The sequence below is a fragment of the Haliotis rubra genome, unplaced genomic scaffold (genome assembly GCF_003918875.1).
Source record: "Haliotis rubra isolate DU_JTF1 unplaced genomic scaffold, ASM391887v1 Scf187, whole genome shotgun sequence".
NCBI lineage: Eukaryota > Metazoa > Mollusca > Gastropoda > Lepetellida > Haliotidae > Haliotis > Haliotis rubra.
Window position 1 is genome coordinate 249,831 of NW_025765858.1, and position 14,892 is coordinate 264,722.

Sequence of the window (14,892 nt, forward strand, 5' to 3'; positions counted from 1 at the left end):
CACCTACTTAATAAATCCTTGCATACATATTTAAGGGTTCCAAATTATCCTACAGTTTTTGCATACATGCCAGAATCAAGACAGATTATCATTGGATTGAAACGTGGTAAGAGAAGTAAGCTTGTGCCTTACCTGACACATGATCTTCAACTTGGTGTTATAAAATCGAATTATTTTTACTCAATAGCAGTTGACGAAAATTGTCGTTTGATATTTTTAAGTGTCAGGAGATGAAACATTCTAAAGATATCCCTGAATTGGTATGTTGTCGACAAAATAATGAAAGCACCTCGAAACCATTTTAATAGAAATCTCGTGATATTTCCAAGATATAAGACATTGTATGTATCCTGTGAGCGAGGGATATTTTCTGTGTCATACGATGACAAATACGAGTCGGTTTTCAAAGTCAAACAACGTTTTCCCGTTTTAACCATTGACCCAACGCATAGTGTTCTATATTATAGCATAAAAAATGTTCTGTACACAATGTGTTTGAAAACATTTCATTCAACTCGGATGTTCAAACTTGTGGATACTCCCATAGGGATTGAGTATCATAGGAAACGTATGTATGTAACAAGTATACATGATAAAACGATTCAAATAGGCCTCATGGACAATTGTCCAAGTTTCAGTTTGATCTGGACATATACAATGAAGAGAAAAGCAGATGACCTCTTCAGGTTTTATTTGTATTCTCCGAAAGCTGAAAGTGTCTAGAGGATATGAATTTTTACTCTGAATTATTCCCCATTTATCCAAGGCATTCAAGGAATTAAATCTGCAACGTGTTCAAACCTCCTGTTTTATTTTCTAAATGAAAGTGCAATTGTAAAGTGGTGTGTCTGGAAGTAATCAAAACAATATCACAGATATGGACTGAGAACGACAGAAATGTGAAAACTTACTTTTCAAAATGACAGGAAGAGCATTTCTCAAATATTTATCAGTTTCGATTTGAATTTTCGATTCGATTTGATGACGGCATGTTTCAAATGGATAATTTAAAGCTAATATTTCCCTTGTGATGTTGTAATTCGATTCTGTTATTTGTTTACCTCTGGTTGACCTAAAATGATATGGTTTCTGTTTCCACGATCTCCCGTTTGTGTCACCGTGTTGAAAGTTCCATATCACCTCATACATAAAAGTAAGGACAGCACAATATTACCTGTATAATATTGCAATTCCCTTTTCAAACGACGCGTATTGTAATAATATTCCTGGGAAATAGTGGATAGGGTAAACGAAATTTTGTCCTTATGAGTATGGTTTACGTTAAAACACTTTCATTCACCTCTAAAGTTTCCCATTGCTCTTAATTGATAAAACGACATAATCTATATGCTATGAATTGCACAAAAAGGAAAGCATCCTTAACTGTCCAACCAATGTTTTAGACGATTGAATCAATGCTACTTTAACACTTTTAGTGGTATGTACACTTAAACTACCAATGTATCGCAATATACTGGTATACAATACATTAGTCAATACTCCCGTGAAGATCCGCGTTAGAATTGATCTTCTGTAACCCATGCTTGTTCTAAGATGCGACTAACGGGATCAAGTGGTGACTTGCCATCGTATCCAAATTGCGTAGGTCGATGCTCATGCTGTTGATCACTGGACTGGCGGGTCCAGAGTCGAATATTTACATGCCGTGATCAGCTGGAATATTGCTGAGTGCGGCGTTAAACAACAAGTCAACCAGTATTTGCCAATACACAGTCCTAATAAATACACTGATACTGTCCTGATCAGGCTGATATTTCCGTGTCGTTAAGAGAGTTGTTGAGAATTGTTTCTGCCAATATACGAACAAGTTCCACATTAAACCATAGGGCCTGATGTAAATTCACCAGCCTACGAGAATAACATGTTTTTGTTGCGACGCACATCGGAAAAGGCCCCAGCCGTGGTCGCGTACGAAACTTATTATGTTCCTACAGGTAAAGTACATTTTACCTAAGGTCACTTGTTTCACAAAATTCCAAAAGAAAACTGCCTCTGTAGTGCCCCAGTTTGCCTGTCATGATAACCACCAAAGGCCACAACACATTTACTCACCACTTCCAGTTACAAAACACAAAACTGTGATGCTTGCCTTGAAACATATTATTTTTGCACTGTGTAGATGCAGCTTCAGATTCATAACCATTCTAATGTTTCCACAAACGGCAGCATGGTATATACACATTCATAGCTCTATAAATACAGGAACGATCCCCGACCGCGTCATACCAAAAGACGTTAAAATATGGTACTTGTTGGTCCCTGCCTGGTGCTCAGCATTAATGGGTACAACAAGGACTGGTCGGCTCGGAGTCAGTATAATGTGTCTGAGTGGGGTATTCATGCTTCACTGTGGCATGGTATCTCAGTGGGCTAGCATTATAAAACCACCCTCAGTCTGGGCTAGTACAAGCAGCCACACATACACACGCATGCACGTCGTCATATGGGCGAAATATTCTCAAGCACGACGTTAAACCCAATTTCACCTACAGCATTTTAAAGATATGACTTGCAGAAAATGGTATTTAATAAGAAATATATACACATAAAACCCACGGAAAAGGAAATAAAACTCTTTCCTTAATGAAGAATTCTGTGTAAAAGAGATGCTTAGACTCTCAACATCTTTCTAACGTGTGTTCAACTTATTTATTGGAACTTTCAGCAAATGTGTTTTTAGAATGCGACAGCTACAAAGTCATTTTGCGTTGTTCAAAATAAACAAACCATGTGTTGGGGTCTCCTGCTCCCAACAAAGACACACACATTCAAGCTGCAGGCCGTGCATGTAAATGCACGACCTTAGTGTCGGGAAGCTGTCTTTAAGCGAGTGAGTGAGTGAGTTTGGTTTTATGCCGCTTTTAGCAATATTCCAGCAATATCACGGCAGGGGACACCAGAAATGGGCTTCACTCACTGTATCCATGTGGAAATCGAACCTTCGGCGTGACGAGCGAACGCTTTGGCAACTAGGTTACCCCACCGCCCCTGTCTTTAAGCACATATACACAAAACTACATTATTGATAGATTTTATTACTAAACTTTTAAGGAGAACGGTTTCACAAATGTAGACAGTAAATATCTAATGTCAGTCCTTCTTGAATAAACATTGAGCTAAACATTGCCGATCCGTATCAACCACGCCATTATATCATGTTTGACATCCAAAAATACTTCTACACACTAGCATCTATGTTATTGGGGAAAATATACTTTGATCAGTAAACACATTAATTAAAACACTTTGAAAACATCAGCTGTTGTATGAAACAAATGCTCGTAGCACTACGTCATGCGTAAGCGTATGATAAACTATATAGCTAGGATAGCTCGTAACGCAACCAACTCTTATTGGATCGAGACCCAGTATTACATTAACATACGTTCCACCATGTCACAAACTCACTTATCCCTGCCGATAATTGGTCAACCACAATTTCATGAATTACAGCCGTATACATATGCACAGAACTTGGAGTGAGTGAGTATGGTTTTACGCCGCTTTTAGCAATATTCCAGCAATATCACGGCGGGGGACACCAGAAATGGGCTTCACACATTGTACCCATATGGGGAATCGAACCCGGGACTTCAGCGTGACGAGCGAACGCTTTAACCACTAGGCTACCCCATCGCCCCCCACAGAACTTGCATAACAAAATATAACCCATGAACGCTTCATAGTACAGTTCCTTTGGTCCATGGCTTGATCTTGCGTTTTGTAACCAGTTCCCCTCGTGGCGACATCGTTTCCGGCGGAAGTGTTGCAAGATACACAATGGTGTCTGCACCTGCAAAAGAGTCAGTGAGTGAGTAAGGTTTTACGCCGCTTTTAGCAATATTTCAGCAACATCACGGCGGGGGACACCCGCAAAAGAACTTCACATACTTTACCCATGTGGGGAATCGAACCCGGGTTTTCGATGTGAGGTGCCAACGCTTTAACCATTCGGCTACCCACCGCCCCACGTGCAAAAGAACGCAATATAGCTTTCTGTTATACGGTCATACTACTTCGCAAACACTAACGTCAAAACAATATTGAGTGTTGTTTGTAGTGAAATCTTAGCCTAACACTAGCTCTCTTCATCTCACAAATCAACTCCATTTTTTTTAGGATACCGTTACATCTTCCCATGCACTGAACATCAAACCATTTCTGAACGTCGCTTGGTGGCCTTTCAGACCAGGCAAGCTGATAAAACAAAGCTGGTAGGTTCTTTCTAAAATGCAAACCCGAACGAAAACATAAACTCCATAGCTTTGACAGCAATGTATCTGCTCATACTATTACGATTCCATTAGAGGTTCTCAATATAATCAATGTTTCCCACACGACCTTCATCAAATATTATTTCTCCAGCAGTGTCAGAAACTGTTCAAGGCCATTAAGATGTCAAGAAAGCCCTAATACACGTTTTCATGCTCTATAAATGCCTGTTACAAGGATGACATATGCATGGTTGTGTCGTATAGTAATTAATGTTGAATATTCATTTTGACTAATCGTTACATACTCAAGAGAAAATTAGTTCTCGGTACTACAATAAGCAACAAAATGTATTATCTCCCTTACCGGAAACAAATATGACGCTGTACTACCGCAGAGAAACAACCGATACTGATGTATAACATAGTTTATGCATAATTTATTTTCCCTGAGAAATACAAAATCATTTTAGAAGGAAATCATTCTTGGGCATACGCAAATTTAAAGAGTAAATTAATTATTGTTTAATATGCTTAGCATGCCATACTGGAAACAATACTAGCTATGAAAACAAAGAGTAAAGTGTGGATATTCTGATTGATATTTGACATCAGTTGGTCTCGGCATATATACATTATATGATTAAAGCAAAATTGCTTTGAATGAGAATTGAGTGACATTTGGGTACAGTGTAAGAAAGTCAACAGTGAGTGAGGGAGTTTCGTTTTACGCCGTACTCTGCAATAGTCCAGCTATATGGCGGCGGTCTGTAAATAATAGAGTCTTGACCCGACAATCTGGACAGTGATCACCATTATGAGCATCGATCGACACAAATGGGATACGATGACATGTGTCAACCAGCCTAGTCAAGTCAGTGAGCCTAACCACCCGATCCCGTTAGTCGACTCTTACGACAAGCTTTGGTTACTGAAGATCAGTTCTAACCTGGATCTTCAGGTCAGAAAGTCTACAAAAGCACACTAATCAAGAGAAGTGATCTGACTTCGATCGGATCTGCATTGTGGCAATATTTTGCAAAGGCAACACTGCCAACAAAAACAAAGATTTCAAAGTAGTTTCACTGTGTAAAGTGCAACCTATTGACCGGCAATACGGCCATGTGCAATTGCAGAATCTATGGGGCTGTGTCAACGTCCGATGCTGGCCACCGTTCCAATTAAGATTTATGTTTTTTGTTTGTTTGTTGTTTATGCCATACTCGGCAATATTCCGGCTATTTGGCGGCAGTCTCTAAATACTTCGAGTACCAGACAATCCAGAGAACAACAACATGAGCATCGATCTACGCACTTGGTGCTCATGCTGTTGATCGCAGGATTTCCATTAAGAGTGAGTGAGTGAGTGGGTATGGTTTTACGCTGCTTTTAGCAATATTCCAGCAATATTCCAGCAATATCATTGCTGGGGACACCAGAAATGGGCTTCACACATTGTACTCATGTGGGGAATCGAACCCGGGTCTTCGACGTGACGAACGAACGCTTAAACCACTAGGTTCCCCCACCGCCACTCGATTCCAGTTAAGAAGGACAAGCAGATTTTGTTTTCGAACAGGGACGTTAAGTTTAAGTTTTAGTCCTAAAAATATTTCACACAGTTTTCGTTTATAATTTGTTGTAATATATGATAAAATTTACCATCATCCAACAATTACGTACGGTACATATTTACACTACCGTACCAGACTGAACGGGTGATTTGTAAGAAGACAACATCTGAAATATCTGAAAGTACCTTCTTCCGCCGAATTGGTCGCAGTCTGACCACCCATGTCTGTTCTGCACCACCCTGGACAGCACTACAACAGACAACAGACTTACAGGACATAGTAACATATGCTCTGATATAGCAACATATGCTCTGACATAGCAAGATATGCTCTGACATTGTAAGATATGCTCTGACATAGTAACATATGCTCTGACATAGTAACATATGCTCTGACATAGTAATATGCTCTGACATTGTAACATATGCTCTGACACAGTAACAGATGCTCTGACACAGCAACAGATGTTCTGACACAGTAACAGATGCTCTGACATAATAACATATGCTCTGACACAGTAACAGATGCTCTGACATAGTAACATATGCTCTGACATAGTAACATATGCTCTGACATAGTAAGATATGCTCTGACATAGTAAGATATGCTCTGACATAGTTACATATGCTCTGACATAGTAACATATGCTCTGACATAGCAACATATGCTGACATAGTAACAAATGCTCTGACATAGTAACATATGCTCTGACATAGTTACATATGCTCTGACATAGTAACATATGCTCTGACATAGTAACATATGCTCTGACATAGTAACATATGCTGACATAGTAACATGATCTGACATAGTAACATATGCTCTGACATAGCAACATGTGCTGATATAGTAACATATGCTCTGACATAGTAACAGATGCTCTGACACAGTAACAGATGCCCTGACACAGTAACAGATTCACTTACATAGTAACAGACGCAGTTTACACATATTTTGACATACTATCAGTTTCTCCAGCTACGTAACAAATACAATGGCACTTTAAACAACACACTGAAGTAACACTGACCAACTAAAAGTACACCTTTGACAGAAAAACAACATAATGACAGACACTGTGTCAGATATACCGACATTGTTACATGGTCAAGGATCACACCTTCAAAACCAACTCACCGCATTTACAACCACGTCAGTTTTTCCTTCTCTATCTAACAGCCTCTGTTGGATCAGCGACATCGTCGTCACGCCTATTTTAGACACGCCGTATGCCGTCTCTGGCCACGTCTGACTATAGGTCCCCGATGAAACGTCACTACAACATAACCAAGGCCAGTTACATTGAACAATTTAACTAATAGATCAGTTTCATTTGCCGCAACGACGATTCAACTGCAAGTCTTTTTTCAATAAGGGGCCGAGGAACCTACTTCTGGTACAGGCGAGCAAATGACGAGCTGGTCCAGCTATTTGTGTGTCATCGAATCCCGTCATCATATTCATCAACTGCAAAGTGGCCCGTCCTGAAAAGTGACTAAAAAGATCGTGTGGTCAGGCTCGCTGACTTTTTTAAGCACGTCATCGTATCCCAATTGTGTAGAGCCATACACACAATGTCGATCACTGAACTGTCTGGTGTCAAGGTCGATTCCTTTACAGACCGCTGCGATATAGCTGGGATATCGAAAGTAAGGCGTTAAACAACTAACAAAACAAACAAAATCAAACATTTCAAAACGACGCACTCAGAAACATATCAAGTCTGGACCCGACAATCCAGTGATCAACCGCATAAGCATCTATCTAGGCAATTGCGATACGATGACATGTGTCAACCATGTCAGCGAGCTTGGGCACCTGATCCCGTTAGTCGCTCCTTACGACAGGGTGGGTTACTGAAGACCCATTCTAACCCGGATCTTCACGGGGAGACGAGCATGGGTTACTGAAGATCTATTCTAACGCGGATCTTCACGGGTCGTAACTTATTGTGAGTGAGTGAGTGAGTTAAGATTTAAAGTCACATCGGCAATATTTCACCCGTATCGTGACTAAAACTAGTTCTAAATTCATAAAACATACATATAATATATACAACCCTGTCAACGAAGGACAGTAAAACCACTAGATTATCACAGATTGAGTTAAAACTAGCTAGCATATATCTTTAAAAGTAGAAAATTATTCCTGGACAATACAATGTAAAAACTGGCTATAGATCGCCAACAACTGAAGGTAGATCACCATACTAGGGACCATGGGGATTTACAGTACCTTTGCTACCTGCATGGACCCTGGTTGGATTTACACCATCCTTTCAGCCGCTGGCGATTGTAGGACAAGTTTAGCCGAAATTTAAAGGAACAAATATACTACGTTTAAAAATCGGGTGAGCAAATATTTAACTTTGAAAGTTTTGGGACTTACGTACCCTCTCAGCGTAACTTATTGTGACAAGTAAAGGATACATGAATGCCTCCAGGCCACAAGGACCCGTACACGCTTGAAACTATGGACCTGGCACGGAATCTGCCATATTGTGAACACTGCTAGGGCAAAAGGGCGATACCTTGTCTTATCCCGTCCCGATCGTTGTACTCCATCCTGATAAAATGCAGACATTGATCACTGGCGAATATGAATGGTTATTTAACTCAATACATTGGTTGTGGGGGAACTGATACTCATCTGGAACATCTTCAATTACATCAAGACAACATACTTTTCAAATGTCTCCATCAAGCTTTCAAGTTCATCCAGTGTAATGTGAGGGGAGGTAAATCTTCCTTTGAGGTCCTTCGCGCATTTATTCAACGCTGTGCTTCCAAGCATGCTGGACACGTTCACTACCCTGTAACAAACAAAGCAGAACACTGGACTACCGTGGCCGTCTCACTACCGTAAGAGGTGAGGTGAGGTGAAATTGGGTTTTACGTCGTGGTTGAGAATATTTCGCTCATATGACAAAGTGCATGCGTGTGTATGTGTATGTGCGGCTGCTTGTACTAGCCCAGACTTATGCTGGTTTTATAGTGCTAGCCCACTGAGATACCATGCCGCAGTGAAACATGAATATCCCACTCAGACACAGTATACTGACTCCGAGCCGACCAGTCCTTGTTGTACCCATTAATGCCGAGCGCCAGGCAGGGACCAACAAGTACCATATTTTAACGTCTTTTGGTATGACGCGGTCGGGGATCGAACCCGTGACCTTCAGCACTCCGGGCGGACGCTTTAACCACTACACCACGGAGGAGGTCCACTACTGTAAGAGAGGCGGTGGGATAACCAAGAGGTTAAAGCGTTCGATCATCACGCATAGAGCCCGGGTTCCATTCCCCACATGGGTATAATGTATGAAGCCCATTTGTGGGGTCCCCCGCCGTGATATTGCTGGAACATTGCCGAAAGCGGCGTAAAACGATACTCACTCACTCACTACCGTAAGAGGAGACCATTGCAATAATACTTCAATTGTTTAAAGAGCAAATACGTTGCATCACTTCTTGCGATGCGATATGTCATACTGGTGTAAGTGATTCCAGGAATTCTGGGAACGTGTGATATCCTGGAAGTGCATGATATCCTCAGGGTACTGGATAACCCCAAAATGACAGGTAACCTTTCGAGGCTGAACATCATTGGGGTGTGAGACATTTTGAGGATCTGGTAATACTACCGGCTGCGGTTTTACCTGTGGCATTGAAATATCAAACGTAGGGGATGACCTTAAGGATGGACATGCCAAACATGTGTGAACGGTATCCTTGATGTAGGAGACACTATAAACTCCTCTAACTGCGCTGCATGACATTCTGAGATGGGATGTCAAACCCCATTTCACCGCACCATCTCTTGAGATGGGACGTCAAACCCCATTTCACCTCACCATCTCTTGAGATGGGACGTCAAACCCCATTTCACCGCACCATCTCTTGAGATGGGACGTCAAACCCCATTTCACCTCACCATCTCTTGAGATGGGACGTCAAACCCCATTTCACCGCACCATCTCTTGAGATGGGACGTTAAACCCCATTTCACCGCACCATCTCTTGAGATGGGACGTCAAACCCCATTTCACCTCACCATCTCTTGAGACGGGACGTCAAACCCCATTTCACCTCACCATCTCTTGAGATGGGACGTCAAACCCCATTTCACCTCACCATCTCTTGAGATGGGACGTCAAACCCCATTTCACCGCACCATCTCTTGAGATGGGACGTCAAACCCCATTTCACCTCACCATCTCTTGAGACGGGACGTCAAACCCCATTTCACCGCACCATCTCTTGAGATGGGACGTCAAACCCCATTTCACCGCACCATCTCTTGAGATAGGACATATGATAAGGGTACAAGGGATTCTCAGGCAGCAGTATTTTCTTTGCGTGGGAGACATCCTCAGTGTGTCAGGCATACTATAGTCTATAAGTCTGTCTAGATGTGAGATATTCCCTAAAGGGGGGCAATATTCCAGCAATATCACGGCGGGAGACACCAGATATGGGCTTCACACATGTGGGGATTCGAACCCGGGTGACGAGCGGACGCTTTAACCACTAGGCTACCCCACCAGCCCCCATATTCTATGAAAACTACATGTAAAAAGGGTTCGAGATTTCATAAAGATGGAAGATATCCTAAGAGGCCGAGGTTTTGGGACGTAGTGATACACTTCGATGAGCCATCATGCCATCAGAGTATTCAGAGACCATCGAGCTTCGACCCAGGTGAGATAGAGCTGTTTCTTGTGTACTGGGAATGATCTATGTATTTCGGCTCATAATAAACTGCGTTGGCCATAAAGATCATACCCAAAACCCGATGCTTGTTCCAGCTTACTAAGAAATAGATCAGGGTCCGTTTCACTATGCGATGGTAGTGTTGAGGAAGCTCCCTTATTTTAAGACAAACTGTTGTGACGCAATAATCGAGAGGTTACCTTGCATCGGAGCGGAGGAGCGGGAAGAATGTTTTGCACACGTTAAGATTGGCCCAGAAGTTGACCTTCATCGTGGTCTTCACCTGTTCTTCAAAGGGGGACGTGGATGACCTCTGAAAGATATATAAGGTCCAGTGTAGCCGATTTGAACATTGAGTGAGTGAGTTGGGTTTAAAGCCACTTTGAACAGTATTCCAGTTTTTTTACGACGTGTCAGTTTGTTGTGGTATTAAACCCCGAAGTGATGACCGAAATGTTTTCCACTTTTGTGGGAATCATTAGTGCATGAAAGCAGATTAACAACCTGGGATCAGGAATTTGAACCGACGACCCTTCTCATGGTAAACTGACGGGCTGAAGAAACGTAACCACTTTGAAATTGAAAATACCATGCAAATATTGGTCTGAGACTTTGGTGAAACAACGAGCACGGACCTGGTGTTGACAAACATTGAAACATAATAAAGTCGAGTGAGTGAGTTTAATTTTACGCCGCATTCAGCAATATTCCAGCGTTATGGCAGCGGTCTATAAATAATCAAGTCTGGACCAGACAATCCAGTGATCAACAGCATGAGCATCGATCTGCGAAATACGGAACTGATGACATGTGTCAACCAAGTCAGCGAGCCTGACCACCCAATCCCGTTAGTCGCCTCTTACGACAGAATGGTTTACTGAAGATCAATATTCTAACCCGGACCTTCACGGGTTAATTAGGTCGAACATGGGATCTTAACGACCATAGTTTCCTGGCATACCTAAGGGACGTAACCCATATAGCGCCAGTATCCCTTAAATATATTTTGGAAGTCCTACCCCAAACATGATACCGGCGTTGTTGACCAGGACATCCAGTCCGCCATATTTGTTTGACAGATGTGTTGCCAGGGATGCAATGCTTGTCTGGTCAGTGATGTCCAGTTGGAAGAACTTTGGTTTCAGACCAGTCTGTTCCAGGCTAGCTACCGCTGCTCGACCCAGACTCTCGTTCCTCGCTGCAGGAAAAAGAGAATCATACAAAGCGGTGTGTCAGTCATTAGTATGGTGTCGGGGCACTGGTGTGCGTGTTTACGGGTGATGAGCACGACTGGGAGTTACCTCGCTTGGCCAAGCTAGTGTGAGTGAGTATGGTTTTACGCCGCTTTTAGCAATATTCCAGCAATATCAGGGCGGGGACACCACAAATGGGCTTCACACATTGTACCCATGTGGGGAATCTAACCCGGGTTTTCGGCGTGACATATTGTACCCATATTCGGCGTGACGAGCGAACGCATTAACCACAACCCCTGTTCATCTTTATCACGTTCAAATACATGTGTCCCTCCGATGCGTGAGTGAGTATATGGCTTTATGTAGAGCGTAAATGCTCCTAGTGGTCAGACAACAGCATTTATAGCTGATCACCCTGCTCTATTTCTAGAGTACATTATTACTAGGGCTGGCTAAAATTATCGATTATGGGAAATGTCGTCGATAGGGAAAATTATTAATGATTATTTGTATGAAAATTGTGCGCTTACTCAAACGTAAGTCTTTATTCAGGACGCTGAATAAACATGTCTACACTGCAGAGGCCCAGATAAGCTGCGTATCGGGGTAAAATACGCATAGAACATTTCCAATTACGCATTGAAAAATAATTATTGCGTACTAATTACGCATTTAAAATGTAACATACGCAAAAAGTTTAAAACAAATGCTTCGGAATATATTTATAAAAATCGCTTGCGTAATGAAAAAGACATCGATTGCTATCAAGCTGTACTGTTAGTATAGGACTAGTGTTGTACTGTCAGTATAGGATGAGTGATCTTTTATGAAATCATTTCCATTATATTTAGGTTGGTTTTGATTAGGTATGACATAACGCAGAACATACCTGCTTAGTAAACTTACTCAATGACGTAATACTTAGGTGAGTAAAATGACTGAAATACGCACATATTTGAAAGCAGTGGGTAACAGAAAATGAAATACCCACTCAACATTCATAATACCCACTCCCAAAAAATACAGTGGGTACAGTACCACATGAGCTAAATCTTATCTGGAGCTCTGTACTCTAATCAGTGATGTGAAATATATTCACGATTTCTTTCAGAATTTTGGGGGGGCATTTTAGCACAAAGTTACTATTTAGTTTATTGTCGATCTCTCCACATTTAGTAATAATATAAACGATTATCGATTTCTATGATACATATCGATAGCTAGACTAACAGCTACTCTCTGAAATGAACATATTTTACTAAAAAAAGTTCATAGTAAAACAATATATATATATAATGAAAAGGAGCTCTGAGACTTTCTTCATTTCTGAAGCTGAGGAAATCTAGACTTGCCACATTTTCTAGACTTGCGTGGGCTTTCTTGGATATATTTGCTTCAGGGTCTGTACGACAGACTAATCGATAGCCAGCCCTACATATTAGAGATCAGGCCATCATTTGTTACTTTCAACTTCCTGGACAATTGTTTTAGGCGATTATGGCTGCCTGAATGACAACGGTTTAACGCCTCTTTTCGCAATACTCACTCACTCACTCTTACAACTCTGAATATCGCACAGACAAGGTAGGGAGTGACAGTTTACTTTAACGCCGCTTCTAACAATGTTCCAGCACCATCACGACGGGGGGACACCAGAAATGGGCTTCACACATTGTACGTCATAGCAATGTTGGGAATCGAACCCGGGTCTTTAGGCAACTAGGCAACACCACTGTCCGACAAAGCAAACATGAAGTGGAAACACATTTCCACACATATTCAGACTTTGATGACGACCCTAACTTCCTCCTGACGGTTATTGTAAATTAGTCATGCAAAGGCTGTATTAAAATATTCACCACAGTTAGAGATGGACTAAAGGAATATCTGAACTATAAACACAGGAATATTTTTCATCTCAGGTAGATTATCGTTAACATTTAACAGTTAAAGGTTGTGTTAATGCGTATGTTGGGCTTAGCGTTGTTCTGAGTGAGTTTGGTTTTACGCTGCTTTTTTGCAATATTCCAGCAATATCACAGTGGGGGACACCAGAAATGGGCTTCACACATTGTACCCATATGGGGAATCGAACCCGGGTCTTCGGCATGACGAACGAACGTTTTAAGCACTTGGTTACCCCACCGCTGTTGAAAGAATTCAAATAATATCACAGTGCGTCAATTTCGTCAACTTTTTGGGGGACGATTTTAATCACTTCAGTTAAAACCATGAGTACTGTTTCGGTGCTGTGAAATAGTACACACGATCCTGGCACAACTAAACCAGGTACCACTATAGATATTGTTTGACCTCTTAAAAATATTAACTTACACAATTTTGCATTTAAAGCAGGCCCGGACTGAATAAACAGAGCATATTTAAATACATTGTATACGTTTTTCCTACCTGTCAACACCCGTTAAGGTCCGGGTTAGAATGAACCTTCAGTAACCCATGCTTGTCGTAAGAGGCGACTAACGGGATTGGGTGGTCAGGCTCGCTGGCTTGGTTGACACATGTGATCTGTTCCCAATTGTCCAGGTCGATGTTCATGCTGTTGATCACTGGATTGTCTGATCCAGACTCGATTATTTACAGACCGCCGCCATATAGCGGGAATATTACTGAGTTCGGCGAAAAACTAACTCACTCACTCACTCACTCCTACCTGTCAACAAAACATCTCCTTTAAAGAGCCGACAAAGGGATTTGACCACCTCGAATCCTAGACCTTTGTTGCCCCCGGTCACCTGTAATAATAATGATAGATAGACAGATATGCTAATTACAGGTTAAACGAAACATTCACTTAACTACACAACTACGTCGTGTGATATGAAACAGGAGAGAAAATGTGTAGACTGTGATTTGTTGTAGTCGTAAACGCATGCTGGGAAACTCCAGTCACATGATTTGAAAAGAGGTCGGAAAGCGGAACGAAATCAAAGTCCTACATTTAGTATCAACCAAGAAATGAGAATACTGCCCGCTCAGTCTTCCACGAAGATTCAAATTCTATATTCAGCCAATAAACTGAACTGTCACGTGTATACCCGATCGCGACCAATTCACGTGACAGTAATCCCAACGAAGTCGATGTGTTCCTGCTCTTACCACTGCGACTCGTGTCCCGACAGCCTCAGCCATTCTCGTCAGCGAGGAGTCCAGGCTAAAG

General features: G+C 41.7%; 1 protein-coding gene across 2 annotated transcripts; it reads right to left on the bottom strand.

The window, feature by feature from the left end:
• Window positions 1–2,581: 2,581 nt before the first annotated feature.
• On the bottom strand, window positions 2,582–14,892 carry LOC124274024 (carbonyl reductase [NADPH] 1-like). 2 transcript variants are annotated; one of them, XM_046709354.1, is made up of 8 exons: window positions 14,832–14,892; window positions 14,386–14,467; window positions 11,538–11,716; window positions 10,719–10,831; window positions 8,490–8,618; window positions 6,944–7,082; window positions 5,992–6,055; window positions 2,582–3,814 (listed from the first exon to the last, which is right to left on the bottom strand). In XM_046709354.1, exons 1-8 carry the CDS (start codon window positions 14,862–14,864, stop codon window positions 3,702–3,704), a joined length of 852 nt encoding a protein of 283 aa, XP_046565310.1. In that variant the 5' UTR covers window positions 14,865–14,892; the 3' UTR covers window positions 2,582–3,701. The 2 variants fall into 2 exon arrangements, with proteins under 2 accessions (XP_046565310.1, XP_046565311.1); XM_046709355.1 differs by lacking the exon at window positions 2,582–3,814 and adding an exon at window positions 4,122–4,246.

Bases quoted from the DNA above. Each gene is read 5' to 3' on its own strand.
- LOC124274024 (XM_046709354.1), bottom strand. From the start codon at position 14,864: ATGGCTGAGGCTGTCGGGACACGAGTCGCAGTG. The intron at 11,717-14,385 runs GTAGGAGTGAGT...TTTTTCCTGCAG, and splicing joins AGGAGATGTTTTGTTGACAG to CGAGGAACGAGAGTCTGGGT. The intron at 8,619-10,718 runs GTAACCTCTCGA...TGTTTGTTACAG, and splicing joins CTCCTCCGCTCCGATGCAAG to GGTAGTGAACGTGTCCAGCA.